The 18,938-nt window shown below is 49.4% G+C and overlaps 6 protein-coding genes across 6 annotated transcripts; 3 read left to right on the top strand and 3 right to left on the bottom strand.

The window, feature by feature from the left end:
* Window positions 1–867: 867 nt before the first annotated feature.
* Window positions 868–1,371, bottom strand: H6S33_012216 (uncharacterized protein; the record flags this gene model as incomplete). Its single annotated transcript, XM_044843603.1, has 1 exon — window positions 868–1,371. The coding sequence occupies one exon, from the start codon at window positions 1,369–1,371 to the stop codon at window positions 868–870; it is 504 nt and encodes a 167-aa protein (XP_044695884.1).
* Window positions 1,372–3,121: 1,750 nt separating this feature from the next.
* Window positions 3,122–3,853, top strand: H6S33_012215 (uncharacterized protein; the record flags this gene model as incomplete). Its single annotated transcript, XM_044843602.1, has 1 exon — window positions 3,122–3,853. One exon carries the CDS (start codon window positions 3,122–3,124, stop codon window positions 3,851–3,853), a length of 732 nt encoding a protein of 243 aa, XP_044695883.1.
* Window positions 3,854–4,583: 730 nt separating this feature from the next.
* On the bottom strand, window positions 4,584–6,462 carry H6S33_012214 (uncharacterized protein; the record flags this gene model as incomplete). Its single annotated transcript, XM_044843601.1, has 5 exons — window positions 4,584–4,925; window positions 4,999–5,401; window positions 5,481–5,869; window positions 5,937–6,140; window positions 6,250–6,462. 5 exons carry the CDS (start codon window positions 6,460–6,462, stop codon window positions 4,584–4,586), a joined length of 1,551 nt encoding a protein of 516 aa, XP_044695882.1.
* Window positions 6,463–9,918: 3,456 nt separating this feature from the next.
* Window positions 9,919–10,710, bottom strand: H6S33_012213 (uncharacterized protein; the record flags this gene model as incomplete). The annotated part of the gene is made up of 6 exons (XM_044843600.1): window positions 9,919–9,942; window positions 10,003–10,035; window positions 10,188–10,222; window positions 10,360–10,389; window positions 10,466–10,545; window positions 10,685–10,710. 6 exons carry the CDS (start codon window positions 10,708–10,710, stop codon window positions 9,919–9,921), a joined length of 228 nt encoding a protein of 75 aa, XP_044695881.1.
* Window positions 10,711–15,503: 4,793 nt separating this feature from the next.
* Window positions 15,504–16,367, top strand: H6S33_012212 (uncharacterized protein; the record flags this gene model as incomplete). Its single annotated transcript, XM_044843599.1, has 3 exons — window positions 15,504–15,542; window positions 15,613–16,126; window positions 16,171–16,367. 3 exons carry the CDS (start codon window positions 15,504–15,506, stop codon window positions 16,365–16,367), a joined length of 750 nt encoding a protein of 249 aa, XP_044695880.1.
* Window positions 16,368–16,752: 385 nt separating this feature from the next.
* Window positions 16,753–17,202, top strand: H6S33_012211 (uncharacterized protein; the record flags this gene model as incomplete). The annotated part of the gene is made up of 1 exon (XM_044843598.1): window positions 16,753–17,202. The coding sequence occupies one exon, from the start codon at window positions 16,753–16,755 to the stop codon at window positions 17,200–17,202; it is 450 nt and encodes a 149-aa protein (XP_044695879.1).
* Window positions 17,203–18,938: the final 1,736 nt, after the last annotated feature.

Genomic DNA, 18,938 nt, shown 5'->3' with positions numbered 1-18,938 from the left:
ATACTCAAGGGCCTTTTGCTAGCCCAGGAGCTGCCTAGCTCCAAAGATCGCCAATCAGATCTTACAAGATAGCCAAGTCTAATTGTAATTGGTGCTCCTCCTCCTGCCAAGGCCCAGGGCTCAATAGGTAGTGGCATAAAACGAACACCAGAATGAAACAACATGCTCCACATCATTTTGGTGCTGAGACCCCCACTTTGAAAACGCCAAGAATAGACGAAGTCTTTGGATTTCTACTAAAGGATCCATTTTGATTTCAGGAGCTCACCATAGAGTTGTGCGCCGCCTCTTATTCCATCTAGACATCCGTGAACTGCTTTCCATATATTTGGGTGGGAATAGGTGTGGATTAAACGCCGGAGTACTGGTGTTCATTCTAGGCGGTATCCACTATATAGGTAGCTTCGTCCAGGGATTAGATATCTCTCGAGTGATTGGTTGGATGGCATCGATCTTGTCAACCTACGAAACCGGGTTGGCGCCAGTAATAGATGGCCCCCACCCTCACCCTGGCTGTTTAATACTGAAAACCTTAATCCCTTAATCCAACTACTTCCTTCTCTACTCTATTGATTATTATCACAATTGAAATCACTGGAGTAGTACGATCAAAGAAGATTTTTTAAAAGAAGATTTATTTGAAATCCAGCATCATTAAACCACAGCTGATTCTGTTATACAAAGCTATCCACACACACAAACATCGTCATTACGTGTACTCCATCCTACAACCATTAACCAAATCGCAAAAAAGAAAAAAAAAGAAAAAAAAAGTAAAATCCATTAAAGAACGCTTCCAAAACCCAAGAAACCCAGTCATCAACAATAATCATCCACTCATGTCCATCTCATAATCATAAACTCCCTCTACCAATACCGTCCCCTCCTCTCACCAACCGTCGCGCCCCGTCCCCTCCTCCAAATCATCCCCGCCATCACCGCCGTCGCAAAGAACAACAACACATTCAGGATCCCCAGCCCCCACGCCGCCTTATACATAGAGCAGGTCCTATCCACTCTCACGCCCCCATTCCAGTACAACCACCCGCCGCTCGACCACCCATTGACACAGTCCGTGTTCTCCGCGACCCGCCCGAGCAGGACAACACCAGCGATCAAGACGCCAAAGACGCAGATGTCGACGATGGCCACCCACAGGTCCGTGAAGCGGCTGCGGTGGAAGAGGAACAGTGTTGCGAGCGCCCACACGGTCGCGAGGACGGCCACGACAAAGAGGCAGAGCACGGTGTCGGGCGGCGTCAGCCCTTGGTCGTTGGCTTTGTCGACGAACCAGGCCAGGATGCCCCAGATGGGGATGAGCGTGATGATCTGCAGGATGCGCAGGAAGAAGAAGACGGTGCCGGCGAGCATGGCTGCGGTTTGTTTAGAGCTCGTATGTTATAGTAGTGAAGCTTGGGAGTTTAAGATGGAACGAAGATGTGATAGGGCCCAAACTCGGCTGGCACCGAGGAGGAGGATGATGTAGAGGAGGAGGTAGTGTTAAACTGATACTCTGCTTTGCTTCGTACTGTACTGTACTGTCTGTCTGATTACAATCGGGGGGACATTCCGCAAGCCTTATATCCTCCCCTTCTCCCCTTCCCAACTCGCAACTCCCTACCCCAGAAACCCACCACATCATCATCCGCTACGTAGTATATTCTAGATCCCCTAACCAAGTTTTAGCAAGCACCCGCGCTGCCGCCAATCACCAACCACCGTCCAACCCAACCCAACCACCAAGCGCAAGCACCTACCCGCCAAGCACCCCTCCAACAAGCAACCACCAGCCGCTCAAGGGGACAAGATGACGTGACATCTGCTCTATGCCTGCCCCAACGGCCTTGGTCTACGGCGCAACACCCCCATCGCATCGTGCCAGCAGATCATCTACTACTACACGGAACTGAGCTGTTGCACCACCGCACGCAAGGGGACATGCATAGCCAAACAGGAGTAGCACCTCCTCTACCTACTCAGAGTGTGTATGTACCTGCTTCATATTTTGGGGGGGGGGGGGGGTGTTTGGGCTCCTTGCGTCTGTATGAGGAACCTTACGCTGGGCAGATCTGAGGCAAGCAAGTACTCTGCTATACCCATCTTGTAGTATTGTACAGGTAAAGTACCAGGGACAGCAGTGGACACTAGGACAGCATCGTCGTGCCAAAAAGCCTAGTGGGCGGGAGCACCCAGCACCCCCGTCAATCAGGGAGTCGTTAGTTTTGAGTAGTGACGGCGTGCGGTAGAGTTACCAAGGCTAGGCCCTGACAAGGCCCTGTTTCCCTCCCCAGCAACCGGCGAGGGATCCTGCTGTCTCCCAGCTCGTTTCTCTAACTGGTAATTGGCTGGCGGGTGCTGTTCACAGGGAGGGAGAGAGGAGAGGAGAGGAGAGGGGGGCCAGGGTTCGCGCACAACAAAACAGCAGTCAATGCTGGTTACGTCAGATATCCCCGATGACGTATCCAGCCCATCACTGACTAGCTGGTTGGTGTAGCACGGAACATCGTTGTTCCCTGCAAGTAATTGCGCAAAACCGGTGGGGGTGAAACACCGCACCCGCCAATCGCAATCGCAATCGCAATCGCACTTGTCGCTGTGGGCTTTTATTTATGCCTTGTGGCTTGGAAGACGGTGAGTGGGCAGGCAAGCTGGGCAGGCATCACTGTGCAGATATCAGGAGACGGTCGAGGCTTGGTGTGAGGTTGGAATTGGGTGTGGCGCGGTCGGGAAGAGGGCGGAGGAGTGGGAGTGGGAGTGGGAGTGGGAGTGGGATGGGGGTGGGATGGGGGTGGGATGGGAATGGGGTGATGTGACTTCACGATGTCCTGGCGGGTGGCTACAGACTCGCATTGTTGAAACTTACTTGGGATTGGCTGTGGAGGGTAGGTGCTCTCCGTACCTGTGTGGGTGCATGGGGGAGTTTACTGCGGGCTCACGACCACCGTGTCCAATCCAAGCAGACCCCACAACGGCCAGCTGCACCATTACCATTGCATTGCCATTGCCATTACCACGTATCATGATCCAAACCTCCCACCATTAACACGCAATCCCAATCCCAATCCCAATCCCAATCCCTCCCTCCCCCTCCAGCTCTCCACTACTAGAGTACACTCCCAAAATGACCCCCAACACTCCCCACACTGCGTACACTCCCAAAATGACCCCCAACACTCCCCCCAAAACGAACCCCCAAGCCACCATCCACGGCGTCCTCGTCCGCCGCACCCCCACGCCCACCCACCCCAAATACCACTTCCACCCGCACCCCATCGCCGCCGCCTCCCTCCGCCCGGGCACCTTCTCCCCGCCCATCCCCTTCCTCGCCACCATGCTCCCCGCCGCCTCCGGCCTGCGCATCCTCTACACGCAGCCGCCCACGCCCGCCACGCCCACCAGCACGCACATCCCCCTCGACTTCCGCTCCTTCTTCTTCGGCTACTGGTCGCTCAACCTCCGCCAGCACCCCGCGCTCACCGCGCGCATGGTGTTCTTCCGGCAGGACCTGCGCCCGCTGGAGCCGCGCCAGTGCGCGGTGCTCTGGGCGTTCTGCGAGTGCGTGGTCAGGAGCATCTATGTGGACGTGCTGGAGCTGTTTCCGTGGGGCGGGGGCTTTGGCGGAGGAGGAGGAGGGGGGGACGGTGGGGTGGCGATGGAGGAGGTTGTGGTGGCGGGCATGCAGCGGCTGTGGGTGCAGAGGGCGGGCGTGGACTGTCTGTATGCGTGGGGGAGGTGGTATCGGAATGCGAAGCTGCTGAGGGGCCGCGAGGAGTGGAGGGGCGTGGTGATGCTGTATGATGATGACGAGAGTTATGAGGGGGCGTATGGGAAGAGGTGGTGTGCGGCCGGGTGAAGTTGGACGGGTGATTGTTTGTGAAGGAGGAGTGCTGGGTGATGGGTTGTGATGCTGACTGATTGACTGACGGGCTGAAGGCTGACAAGCGGTACGAGTTAACGGAGGAGGAGGAGGAGGAGGAGGAGGAAGGCTGGCTGGGAACGGGCCTCATTGAGTTAATCGTTGTTTATTCATAAACACTTTTGTGTGTGGGATAGGGGAGGGAGGTCTGTTATTGATCACTTACCGGCAGCGTTGATATTGTATGTTTGTATTCATCCTGTATCACTCGCGCAACCATCGATATCTCAGAATACGATGATCACTAATTATATCTCCACAAGTATTAACATCATCCCCGGTTTCTGTTTCTGTCACTTTTGTTCCTGTCACATCCACATGGGCACACCAGCCAATAGAAAGGATTTCAACATTTCCAAGACGGTGGAAATGGATGATTAGTTAGTTACCCTAACCCTACAAGGTGATCAAACGCACGCAGCCAGCCAGCACGGTACTCCTTAATCAGACACAGCCATACAAAAAGAGGACGAAGAAGAAGAAGAAGATAAACAAAAGAAGAACGACAAAAAGAAGAAGACAAGTTATATTCCACATTGACCCATACCCAACGTACTCGTACCAAGCATACCAACGCTCATCATACACATACAAATTACCCCCCATGCCCAGCGCAGCTAGTCCCAACATAACTCCCCAAACCAACCCACAACGCCCACCACAACACCTACGCCCCCCTCACCATCGCCTCCACCGGCATGTGTCCATCGCCCTCACTCGCCACAATCTCCAACTTATGCTCCTCCGCAACCTCCTCGAGGCTCTTCCCGCTCGGCACCTCGCCGTCGAGCGCCTCGTCGTCCAGCAGGCTCGGGTTGAGGCGCAGCGCGCCGCGCGGGATCAGCGTCGCGAGGAACAGGATGCCGGCCAGCACCGTGAACTGCACGCCGCCGATGTTGAAGAGCGCTTTGTGCGCGTGGCCGTCGGACTTGATGGTGCTGTCGATGTAGCGCCCGAGCGTGGAGGAGAGGATGGCGTAGATGACGATGTAGGTCGAGTAGAGGAAGGCCTGCACGGGGGAAAGGGGGGGGGGGGGGTTAGTTACTGCGTGAGTAGGAGGGGAGGGGGGGGGGGGGTAATACCATGACGGCGCCAAGCGCAGATACGTTTTTCGACTCCGACTCCCTACGGGCGAGACAAGCCTGGATGTACGCCGCCAGCGACACGTCGCCAGCCGCCCACCCAAACGAGATAGGCATGAACACCGCCGCGAGGGTCCAGGCATAGTTGACATCATTCGCGGGGGGGTAGTAGTGGGGGAGGGCCCAGACAATGAGGAGGAGCAGGGAGTCGGCCCGCAGCCACGGGATGGGCGTGGGCACAAAGTCGTTGAGGAAGAAGACGCTGAGCGCGCCGAGCAGCTCGCCAAAGTTGCTGCCGCCGACCAGGATCTGCGAGTAGGCCGAGACCTTGAAGACTTGTTTTGCGACGAGTGGGGCGATGCCGGACTCGAGGTAGCGGTGGCCGTAGAGCGCCACCGAGTAGCTGTGGGTGCGCGGGGGATGTCAGTGGTAATGATCCATATCGCATCTTTTTGTGTCACAGGGTAGAAGGGGAGACGAACCCAAGAGGCAGCCACATGAACTTGCGCTCCGAGAAAATGATGACCGCGCCGCGGTAGACGGACTCGCCAAAGTACTTTGCGCCGTGCCAGACCTGGGTGAAGTAGTTGCTCCTCTCGTACTCGATGGCTGACTTGAACTCGAGGACCGTGATGAAGCTCCACACGATGCACGCGCACGTGAAGAAGATGGGCGAGACGATGAACGAGTAGTTGTTGCCCAGGCGGAGGACGAGGTAGGTGGTTGCGAAGGCGCCGCCGGTGCCGGCCACCTCGTAGAAGATGTGCACGGTGGCGTCCATGCGGCGGAGCTTGTTGACGTTGCCGCCGACGATGTCGCGGGGGATGACACGGCGGATGAGCTCTACCATGCCGTAGGCTATACCGGAGGCCTGCGGGGGGTGGGGTTCTGTTAGAAGGCATGAGGGGGAGGGAGGGGAGGGGAGGGGAGGGACATACACAGTAGATAGGGAAGAGGGCATTCGGGTTCCAGTCACCATAGTGGGCCTTATCCTCCCCGGACTGCTTCATCCTCCCGCCCGTCGACGCATCCACAATCAACAACACCGCCGTCAACAAGCCAAAGAACATGACAGCCGCGGCGAGCACCGAGCGGGTCGGGAAGCGCTTGATCAGCGGTGCAATCAGGATCGAGCCCACACACTAGTGTCACACCCGCACTATCAGTCTCTCTATATTCCCCCCCGAGATCTAGACCAGGCTAACGATATAATATATAGGAAAGAGGAAGTCGGGCATGAGGTATACACACCTGGAAGGCCTGGTTGAGACCCTGCAGGATCCCGAGCTTCTTGTACGTGGACCCACCGCTGAAGCGGTCGGTGGCCAGCGTGACGATGGACCCGTTGAAGGCCTCGAGCCCCAGCTTGTAGAACATGATGCCGAGGATGTAGATTGCAATGTTGCGGCGCTCGGCGGGCGAGTAGGCGTGGTAGATCTCACGCATGCTGCTGAGGAACCCCATTGTGGACTGACTGACTATCTGACTGTGGATTTCGTCTGAGTTGAGAGTCGACCTTTGCAGGTACTTGGAGTAGCTATAAGCTAGCAGTAGCAGTAGCAGTAGCAGTAGCAGTTGGTGGTGGTTGTGGGATCGGATTGGGTGCTGGTGGACGTCCTCGGGACTATATATGGAATCCTGTCCCTGGGTGGTGGCACTGAGCTGCGGCGTGTGCAGAACAGCAACTCCCGTCCGTCCTTGGGATCAAACTATGAGTGAGCAGGAAGTTACCAGCCAAGTCAAGCAGCAGCAGCAGCAGCAGTAACAATTAGTCTTTCTGCAATGCCCAGCTATATAGTGCACGCAGGACGGTGCGACTTTCTCCTCAGGCAGACAAGCCAGGAGCAGACGCAATGAGTAACGTAGTATGGATCGTCGACCAGCAGTCGCAGTCGCAGTCGCAGTTGCAGGAAGATGTAGGACCGATGTGTAGGTAGATATATGTATATCTCGAGGACGCACACTCAATCTCCTGCTAATTAAGCTATGTACTTTCCCCAAAAGACCAGCCCAGAAACGCATCTGCCCCAGTCTCTATATACACGCCTCAATTGGGACTCTCACGTCCTCCCAAATAAGCATAAAAAGACAAGCTCACACACTAGCCACTAGCCATTCGCTCGTTAGAGTACGAGTCTCTCCAAGCTACACTAAACCACACTAGTCCCCCCCCCCCCATCTTCCTCATCCCTCATCCCCCCCGTCCCTGTCCTCGTCCCCCATATCGACATCCCCATAACAACAAAAAACCCTCTTTTCAATAAAATAAAAAAAATAAAACGTCAAATGCACGTGTACCAGTCGCATCCCTCTCTTTGGCTCCCCCAGCCCATCCACACGTGCAGGCAGGTCGCGGTTCTATTGGCGCCTCCCGCCTTGGCCGGGGGTTGCACGTGGGGGGGGGAGTGACATTAATGCTAGGTTCGGGGATTGGGCCAATGGGGTGGTGGGTGAGTGTAGCGGTGGGTGATTTGCAATTAAGGTGGTACCGTACTGTGCGTGGGGTGGAGAGAGCTAGAAGAGAAGAAGTATTTTGTTCCTGGCCTCAGCTAACTACGTCTACGATGCTTTACCGTGTTTACCGCAAGGGGGAGGCAGCGTTGGAAACAGTGCAGTGGATGTTTGGCCGTAATGCTTAATGCGGCGGGGAGTACAAGTTGCTGGAGGGAATGCTAGACCGATGTTCCTATCTTCTTGCCTACTCCATCGATCCCACATAGAGAAACTACACTGCCGCTGCTGTATCGAGCAATTGAGAGGCAGGGATAACTAACGCATTCAGAATTTTGGTGGTATGTACCCGTACATACATGTAGGTACGTTTAAAAAGACCTGCATGAATGAAACCATAAAGCAATTATTTACCGATGTCCCATCAATTGAATATGGCAGAAATATCCTTACTCCCCTTGGATTTTCACAGGGGGGTGGCCGTGGGTAGAGTAAGTACTTTTTTTTATTTCTTTTCTTTCGTTTCGCTTGATGTTCTCTGGAATGGTTCCAAGGTACTGGATAGAAATTGGAAGGAAGCAGAATTAGAATAGGAATCTCGAAATGTCACGATAGAGATGATGTGCATAACTATCCGTCTCCCAAGAAGCCTAATTAGCCAAGCAACCCCAGAGAACCCAAAGACAAGCAAATCGACAAGTCTCGTAACGCCAATCTACTAATTCGCTTCACCCGCGCCAACCCCAAGGAGGTTAGCCACATACACATCCCCCATCCCGAAATCCTCCACCCACTTCCCCCCTGGGCCCAAAAAAAAAATTACACTCAAGAAAAAGCTTCTCTTTACCACCACCGCGAGGACAAACGTTCATGGCTTGGTTTTCTTTTTGGCCCTATGGCTGTGACGGCGAGACCTCCGTGCGTGCGGCGGCGGCGGTTCTACCGCAAATACTACGGTAGGAACAGTTGTAGTTGTGATGTCCATATTTCAAATTCTGGTTTTCCTCCACGACCACTAGCCAGCCCATGGGCATCGTGAAGAAAGGGTTGGTTGGGAATTTACCCAACTTTGTGGCACGTGCGGGTTGTGTAACGAGACACACAACACTTGGCTAGGGAACTATGTAGAGTACATGGTGGAAAATCACTCTGGCGTCGAGGTTGTACTTTCGCTTATCGAACTCCCAGCGCGGGAAGGTGTCAGTTGTGTTGTGCGAGGAAAAGGAATGAGTTGGGGTATGGAGTATCGATAGGTGGTTTGAGGCAAGACATGCTTTGCGGGTATTGTCCCTGCTGGGGTACTGGGGGTCTGGGTTTGCATTTGGGGTTTTGACAGGTAGCTTGGCTAGATTACTATAGTGAGTAGCAGCGCGTAGTTACTGCTTGGTTCCTTCCGTCAGGCTAGATACATGTAGGTACCTAGGCTAGGTACTCTAGCATTTCAAAGTCGAGATAGTATTTCTTGTGCTCCCAAACTTCACTTTGTGAACTGTAGTACCAACCAACGGATGTGACTAGGTCTACCTAGAGCTCATAATCCAGAATCTGACAGCACCCCTTAATTATCCCTACCTCAATGCATTCCGTATCATGATCGTCTCCTGTTTATGTACCGAACAATTATAGAATATTCTGCTTCCTGCCGAATAGCCAAGTTTCCAGCCAATAGCATCGCTGCCTTTGAGACCGTGCCATTGTGTATAGGCAGGTAGAAAAGTGTCGTACGTCGATTGAGCCTCAAAATTTGCATTTCGTCTTAGCAATTGATAGAGTCACGATGTTTCCAAGGCGAGCGAGAAGCGATATTCCTGCTTTCTATCCCTGGCTAGTTTACTATGATCCATGAGGCCATCATCATCTGCTCCATAGCGTCGGGCCCCCATCCGACAGTAAGGCATTGATTATGGACGGTTGTCGTTAGTCGTAGAAACGGCCTCCGCCTTCCCAGGTAAAGGGAATGGGTATGTAGCTGTTTCCCTAGCTTTCCACGTGGGTTCATCTGCACTCCATTTAGGTTTCTTTTGATTCGTACATCCTTGAATGTGCACCTCTGTAGATTGAGGCGTACATCATCGTTGTGTTCGTCGTCAAAAGAGAGTGTACCTATGATATCTAGTCCATAGAGAAGTAAGGATCAGTAATCACTCAGCTCAAACTTCTGCTCCGTACTTATGGTTGATCAAAGGTACAGATACACGTACATACTCATCTTCACGCCTATCCACTGACACAGCCCGCCTAGCTATATACCCGTTCGCTAAAGCAACCTTTACTTCGCACCCGAGGGAGTCAGCCTCGAGCACAGTTTTATCCTCCTTGCTTTCAAAAAGTGCAAATCCTTGGTGTACAGGATCGATCAGATCTTCAAACCTACGATAACGGCAGAAACTAGTTTAAGCCAATTCGTCATTCCCCTCCGTTAGTTGTAACGGCAGAAACTAGTTTAAGCCAATTCGTCATTCCCCTCCGTTAGTTGTAACGGCAGCCTTGTATCTATGGAGGTAGGTATTATATCGATCTCCAAGGCCTTTGGACAGAAGCGGGTTGACTTACGAGGACATGTCCAAAGCGATGCAGCAGCGCCCCCTAGGAGAATAATTAACTATAATTACACACTGTAGAGTAATCCGACTCTCAACGGGCATTTCGAAGTGTCATGATTCAATATAGGTGCAATATTTCCCTTTTTTGATGTTTCTTGGAGGTTTAGAGAGCCGATTGTAGCCGATTTTATTTACCTTGGGGTGTTTTAAATGTGTTGCCGCATGTAGATCTTCTTGAGCCTTGTGAGTATATACTGTTAACACGTACGCACTCTGTTGGAAAATCTCCGCACGAGGGCGGTAGCTGGTGAGGATGATGAGATGGATGCGCAGGAGCGGATGGACGCGCAGGAGTGGGTGGAGGTACGGTTAATATTCGAGTGGATTCCATTCGCTGCTACGTCGACTCATATTGAAGAGAAGTAGCTCTAGCTAGATCTTCCTTCTTCTAAGGTAACGTTGCCTTGAGCAACCTTGCATCAATAGGTATATCATGGTCACTGAGATATACCGGTCCCTGGAGCAATAAATTATTATTTGTGTATTCTTCCGCCTACCCTATATCATCAGCGATGCTGCACATGAGATCGGGAATTGTGGTAGAGCCTAAAGTTCTCTATCCTATCTATCCAGGATTGCTCCCAGATGTGGTTTAGATGGGTTATGATTAGAAAGCGGTATTGTTTACGTACAGGATCATCGATAGTACGGTAACCATTGGAAGGATTGAGATGGATAGATAATCTCAGGAATCTGACGGCCCTATGACTAGCTCTATCAATAAGAACATCCGCTATGGCATGGTATTCGTCCAGTTGATGTAGCCCTTGTGGTGGGGATGACAAGGCTGAGAGATGTGTGCTCGATCTGTGTGGTTATCCTACATAGAGTTGCTTATGTGGCGCCATGGAACCAAGCTCAAATTGAAAGACCAACTATGGATTAGAATATACGTCCTCTCGCCTCCACAGTGCTTTGTAGCACGTTAGCACAAACTATTCTAGATACAACGCTTGAACACGAGTGATAGCGTGTGAGAACCCTCGGAAGAATTCATTCCAACCCTAACCCTCTTGGTCCTGGTTCACTGGAGCTACCTTCAGCTTTTTCGGAGGCCCCTGAGACCATGATGAACCTTCAAATCAGTCGGATGCCCCTCCGCTGTTTCGGGGTCTCTCCGAAACCTAATCGTTGATCAATCTAGAATTTTACAGAGGAAGAGCTTTTTACGCCATGTATCGATAGAAACGAACGTTGGTGGCGGAGGTTAGTCTCGTGCCCAGACTTGCACGTGCATTGTAGTTTAGGGGAGAGGATCGGAGCAGAGAAAGAAAGGTTTAAGATAGGTCCGACCAGCCAAGCCAAGAGGGAGACGGGAAGCCACAGGAGTCGAAAATGGCAGCGTGCATTCATCTCGGGAGACTAGACATCTGGTCCTGCTGGATGCGCTTGGTCATTGTCGGTATATACCGTAAGGACGCAGGATCTTTCTGTGAATCGTTTCTGGGCGCGGTGCACTGGTTATTGATTTTTTTGTTGGTGAAGTAATATCTTCTTAGCAATAGTAGCTATAGTTAACAGTCGCACCTAACTATCTTGTATTCCTATATGCCGGATCTCTGATGTTTCGTATGGGCTTTCGAGCTGTATCTTCCTAGGATCGTTTCCTCATTTAAAATCTATTGATGCTTGCTGTCTTGTAACTAGGGTGGGTGCCCAGAATACACTTACACCATAATAAGATACGACTACATAACCCCAATTCCGAACAGATACAAGGAACCTATCTACCCTGTTAGACAAATGTGTGGTACCGGTCATCCTATTTCGGTGTATGGCAATCATCAAATATCACTCGGTTTGAACCTAAGATGATCTCGAGCACAATCACTCAGAATTTATCCTCTTTACGTCTCTAACTGGAATAAGTGCCCATAAAGTATCTGCCCTTTCTTTTGGTTATTCTTATAATGGATGCCCCTAAGTACTTCTCGGGGGATAGCGTAGTAAAGTATTACATCCCGTCTCCTGAGTTTTCGTGTTCAGCTGCAGCTGGGCGCTTAACATGGCAATTTCTATCTGCTGAAACGAGCTTGCAATACTATTAATTAACTGTATGCCACCTCCAATATAGCTTTATAAATCTTTTACTGAATCATCTAACAGGTACGAGCCCAGCTACATATGTTAAAGTAAGCAATTAAATGTATATTTCAACTCCCAAATATCGCGTTAAACAGACATCAATCAAGTGGGCAGACTGATTTCTGAGCTTCCTTCTGCTGGATCCACAGAGCTGGTAATGGTAAGTAATACCACACATATGTAAATGATTGCTTCTTAAAACGATGTGGAATTCCCGAGCGGCCGATCCCAGAACCTTGATCGGTTGGCCTGATAAAAGATCTTTTACATTTAAGGAAAGATGTTTCAAATCTGCGGGATCATACTAATGATCACCGGTAACCGAGAATCCATTTCCTTCATATTTGAGCCAAACCTATGGCTATGGTCATATGAACGAATATTTCTACTTGATCAACCAACCGGTAGTTCTCGAGAGCCATCGATGAGAAGCTCAGACCAATCATAGAGCTAGCTATGGGCATGTGGTTAGTTAAGAGGCAGATAAAGGGTTAGAAACAGAACCCGTAAATGTGGGCCTTTCACACTTGGCACATAACTCAATCAACATCATAATCATCGAGCTCCCCCAAACATCAAACCGGCAGGAATCGTATTTTTGTAACCAAGTCGACTGTAGAGTAAATGAAATTGTCATTTCTTTATGCATGTGGCATTGATATCTATGTAGCGAGATGTCCGCGCGCACCTCTTTTTCGAAAAGGGTGTGTGTGTATGTTTGATCCATGGCATGGGAGTTGACACTACCCGGGCCCCTTCACCACTTCTTACACCATATATATTACGCATAGCGGACGGTTGAAATCTTGGGGGTCAGATTTGACTGAGATAGAGGTGGCGTCCAATACAGAAAGCTGCCAATACTGAAATTCAGAGGGGTAACTCCTCTATGTATGTACTCAGATTTGTGGACGTGGCCACGTGGAGCCGCCACACAAAACGGAGGTGCCCCCGAGATCCTTTGATATATGTAGCTCTCCAATCAAGCGTCTAACGTGCATAAAGCTGCAGAGCATTATGTAGTGCTTGCATAGGAACTTACCGTAGACTATCGTCACTCGCATGGATAAAATAATCTAGAGTGATCATGAAGAATCACTCGGTTTCGGTTTTGCGTTGCATTTTTTCATGTAATGATTGATTGATTGATAATTCATCTTTTCGGAGCCATCGCATAGATCTTTCGCTACCCGGTCAGAGAAACTTAGCATGATTCGATTAAAGACAGATCTCTTGACGTAGTTTATAGCTGCTACTATAGTCGAGTGCACGTGTTCTCACTAATTGTAGTGTTGAGCCACTGGATTTTCGGTCATGATCCATTAGACACACTCAATTGGTCTACATGCACCTCGCTCTAAAGTATGGTTAGGTATAATTAAGGGCCAGGCCATTTGATTCAAAAAAGGAATTACATATAAAAGAAACCCTAACCCACAGTCAATCGTCCCAAGTCTGTGAATTTATAGTAAATTAAATGGGGCCTATCAAGACGAGAATAATTTTTGCCACTACATTGTATCAGGATCCAGTCGATAAGCTAGTACTCTCTGTTTTAACACTTTGCTAAGAAAGGAGCTGAAAGTCTAGGTGATCATGAAAGCACTCGAAATTCTGCGGGAAGAAGAGGACCTTGTTGATGTAGATAGTAGGTCTTTGAGGGGCCGAGGGTGTATTGAGTATGATCAGACTTCTGATATTATCAATTACAAGACACGAAGTTTTGTATAGGAAATAGAACTCAGATTCCACGTCATGCTACAATCTCCACACATGTGAGATGAACCATACCTATCGTAAAAGGCTTCAAATGCCTAATAATCTTGAAGCTTTTGAGCATTGATCCTCCGAAGGTTAACTTTCACATCAAAACTACTTAGGTATTCGAATTTAGTAAAGAATCAGAAACCAGCGCAAAACTTGAAACTTAATTGCGGTCGCGGCGGAGAATGAGAATAAACTCAAAACCTACTCAAACTCCGCAATGTTGCAGCCTAAAGCACAATAAACTCATTCATAGAACTCGAATCCCGGTCAATTTCCTCGAGTTCGCGTTACAACGTTAAGTTCAATTCTTGAGCGGCCTTAATTTGTTGGATCCGACGTCTAAGTACATGTATGCATAGGACATGCATGTACATGAACATGTTTTAAGCCAGATGTAACGTATCCACTAGCTCGGGATTAAAAACATGTGGTACGTACATCTTGTACTTAAGCACTTCGGGATCGATCTCACATGGAATAGAAAAGCTTAATTAAGACGTTATCTCTTCTAGTGGCCTCTTCCCCCTCTCCCCTCAAGCTCACACTCTCCACCAAAAGATTCTCCTCACGTAACGTTTGTTTCATCGATCGGTCACCAGAGACACCTTACTATCATCAACAACAAATCACCGTCTCTGTCTTTTTAACTCCTCCACGCTTCCTCAATTGCAAGGTTATTTCGATGAGCTAAAACATTCGAGGTTGAGAACAAAACAGAGTGGAAGCAGAGCTAGAGATGAATCAAGGAAGGCGGGCTCTAACGTTGAGTAACTCTTGGCTATTCATACCTACATGTATCTACTTCTGTTTCTTCTCTGGTGGTATCAATTCTTTTAATGACACCGAAACACTCACCATTACATATAATCTAACGGTCAACTAGAAATACTACTCGAATGTGACGGCCCATAAATGATCATATTCATCAACTTATGTATATCGCATCAACATCACAATGGTATTTTCCCTTTTTGTTCTGAATGCAACCTGTAGACGACTTCATGGGGGTATTGCCAATCTCAAATATACGCCGAAGTGATGTATGATACGCAGGGAGTTGATCGACTACCTCTTTTGGTTTCCATACCCCCGTGTTGACCACACCTCCGTGAAGTCGTCTAATATATTAATGTGATTACCTACTCTATCTAGAGACACTCACACCTTTTTTGACATATTACCTAAGAAACCCTAACCCATAGTGGCGCCATATTGACATTGGTGTGTATCTAACCCCCCCAAGGTGGAAGCCACCTCACCTCAAGAGGCTTAGTTATATCGCCTCATGTCAAACCGTACTTTGATGCGCTATTTGCCAAATAACGTTGGGCGCCTGAATGCATAGCATGAGGCTGTGATGAATGTGATCTCAAGTGGAGGTAGGTTGCACACCTTTCAAGGGTATGAGCCCCATGCATCCATCTATCTACAGTATGTAATCGGGGCTGAAGAACCTTTCCAACGAGTACAACTACACACACGCCCGTCTACCACGTCCATACTACCATGAGATTGTAATCCTCACTAACCAAGAGCACCAAGAAAAATAAGAAACAGACAATCCTTAGAGCTATCAGAATAAAAACTCCAGATATCACCATGAGTACATCCGTCATGGAGAAGGAGCTGACGTGTTCCGTAAGTCATGAAGCTTCACCCCCGCGCTCACGCTTTTCTACCTAAATGCACATCCTGACCTTCTCTCAAGATTTGCACCGACCTCCTCTACGACCCAGTAACATTCCTCGACTGCTTGCACACGAACTGCGGTTCCTGCGCCAAAGCATGGTTCCAGTCATTAAGTAATAACGCTGCCAATGCTCCGGTAGCATCCTCCAGCGCCGCTCCAAATGTCGCGAAATATACCTGCCCAGTGTGCCGGGCCACAGTCCGGGCTACAAAGCACAACCCTACACTCCAATCCCTTATAGAGGACTTTGTCGCGAGGAACCCGGACAAGGACCGCACAAAGGAAGAAAAGGAAGCAGTGCGGAAGATATACACTCCTGGAAGCGGAGTTCTTCCTGGCGAAACCTCAAGCTCAAGTTCTATTCACCCTCCAGCTCCTCCTGTTGCGCTTCCACCCCGCCGCCAAGCCCCCACGAACGTAAACCCTTGGGGTACACCGCCCCGCCCTCAGAACCCCCGCATTCAACCCCCTCCCCAGGCCAGAGAGGCAAGGCGGGGATCGCTCCCGGGATCATCGCCCCCGCCGTTTCTTGGTACGCTGTTCAACACCACGGAACAAACATGCGCCCATTGCCAGAAACGGATCGACTTTGCTACACGCTGCTGCTGCTCGCAATGCAATATATTAACCTGTTGCGCTTGCGCCAGAGAAGGACATTGCTGTCGGGAACCGAATACGAACCATTCTCTCATCGTACACAAGCTCCAATTGAACCCTCGGCACATCCAGAGCGGCTGGTTCTGCGACGTCTGCGAGACCTGGTGCGACAATAGTGGCAATGAAACAAACGCCTACTTCTGGGCGTGTGAGATTTGTGATAACGGGAATTGGGCGGTTTGTAGGACATGCGTATCCAAAGGCAATGCCTGCACCCACGAGCTGAAACTATACTCCAATCAGCGCACCCCAAGTAGAGGGCCCATCAGAGGTGCCGTGGTGCAAAATTACTGGAGTATATACACAGACCTCATTAGGAATTCGGGAACTACAAATATAAGCCTCCATACGCGACTCAGCGCCTTTGGCTACCTTCGCGCCATGTCATTGCGGATAGAATGTGATAGCTGCAATGAGGTGATCCCGCCCGACCATTCTTACCTCCACTGTACCGAATGCTTGGACGGCCATTGGGATATGTGTATTACCTGCTGGTACACAATGTCCGAACAAATTGGCGGTAATGACGAAGATTCCAGCTTTCCATGTCGTTTTGGTCACCAAATGGCCCTACTCACCCAGAATGGGGAACATGGCACCCATAAAACAATTCAAGATGCCCCCCATGACCCGCCCGACTATGTCTCGCGGAGCCCTTCAAATGATAACGGGTGGCCAATAATGATGGGCCCAAAAACAGCGGTAGCGTTAAAGGGGCATTGGCCCGAGCCTCAGGAGAGTAATGTAGGTACAGTCTGGAGACCGGACACGCCCGGCATAAGGCCGAGAAACTATGGTGGGCTTTTGGTGTTTCCAGAGAAGGCAGAAATCACGGATATATGGGTTGCTTTCACGGAGGGCGATGGGTTGGATAGAGTGGAGTACTTGTGGGGATGGTATTCGGGGGTTGGGGGATTGTTCCCGAGGGATTGCGTGGAATTTACAGATTGATTCATAGGTGTAAGTCATGTGACTGCTGCATCGTGATTTTAATCGTGTTAGTGGAGAGGAAATAGTCGTTTTGGGTATTCAATTGGGGTTTAGGTTATGGTTATGGGAGTTATGGATTTGTCGTGAGATCCTTGAAGGGGTTTTCTTTGCTTTATATATATGTGTATCTTCATTTTATTTTGGAACGAAGCTTGATATTGATACGATGTAGTACCTGCTTCTTATTTTTTTTATAAGAATATATATATGCACGAAACCTTAGTCGACGCCGGTAATAAGAGAAGTATCATCCGGCCTGGTTCGGTCCAGGTGATGCCAGGTGAGGCAGCGGTACTTGAACCATGATTATTCTTCGATCGAGTAAACACAATTTAAAGACTGGCTATGGTAGTGTGTCATGAGGGAGGAGAAGAGACGACGGTATATATACAGCACTTTAGAGGCTGAAAGATAAAAGTGTCCATTCCACACAGGCTTAAAAAGACACTTCTCAAGAGCTTCCTTGACAACTGATCGGGAGGAAAGGGCATTTTATCATCCCAAGAGTAAGCAGAATAAATCGGCAAGTAACCGGTAATCAGGGCTCGTCAGGGATAGGTTTAAATTTTTACACTTACAAACATGTAGTAAGCCGCGCAGAACGGCAATGATTAGAGTATTTTCGAGTAAGGTACCCACATGATCGGAAGTATAGATACATGTCTCAACTAATCTTTACCTACTTGTACTCTGTCTTGTGTTATCACGGCAAAAGCCATTACATCTCACGACGTCACACATTCCTGTCTAGCTGTGCGGATATATCCAGAGACCTAGCTAGTCGAATTCTATAAACAGAATAAATACGAATGGGTGTTGGGGGCATATATATATAATTCCCTCAGTGTATATCATACCCCCCCTCTAGAACATATTAATTGACCTAAGCTTCAGCGGTTTCAATCTGGTGATCATGCGCACTGTACTACATGTACCCTACAGATTGAAGACAAAACTCAAAAGGAACATAACAAAATCCGTACCTTTAAAGAAACCTTTCTCTAAGCTGGAAAGGGTCTAACTACATGCTTTATCGTCCTACAAGCTAATCAAATCAAGTAGTAAATAATAAGTGCCAAGTAAGTAAAGGCTCGATGGGGTTAGGGTTCGTTCATCAAATCTATTTAACACCATAAATGAAAATAAAATATGCGAAAACTGCGATCTCCTTACGATAAGTACCCTCTCTAGAAGAAGATACCTGTCAGAGTAATCAAAACACTCTCATGATACAAGCAGCACCACGTGTTGTGGCCGCTGTTGGTGTTGTCTATTTTAGGTCACCACAGCACAAACAGCATGTAACGTTACACACACCACCACCAGCACCAATTAACATTCCGGGCTGACCCTGCCTGAGAATTGTCTCCACCCCGCAATACAGGGATCGTGACTCTGTTAAGCTTTCTATTTCTGTTCCGGTTATGGGTAGCCGGCAAGGTGCAGCCATGGCCCAACAGAATCAGTGGATTAGAAAGAGAGAAGAAAAAGCTTAGCTAGGTGGCATACAGATCACGGATAGCGATTGGAGAATTGGTCCGGGTGAGATTGGGAGCTGGCTGTTTGTGATCATATCGAAAGGTTTTAATGGAACCATCGACCGGGTTTTCGGCATCCATATCGATGTCTTTTCTTTCTTTTCTTTCTTTCCTGGCTTATAATTAGGAACTTATTGATAAAACTTTACGTTTTGGGAC

This window comes from Morchella sextelata (genome assembly GCF_020137385.1).
Source record: "Morchella sextelata strain SCLS chromosome Unknown scls_7, whole genome shotgun sequence".
Lineage (NCBI taxonomy): Eukaryota > Fungi > Ascomycota > Pezizomycetes > Pezizales > Morchellaceae > Morchella > Morchella sextelata.
Note: the sequence above shows the minus strand (reverse complement) of the source record. Positions and strands in the feature narration are given on the sequence as shown.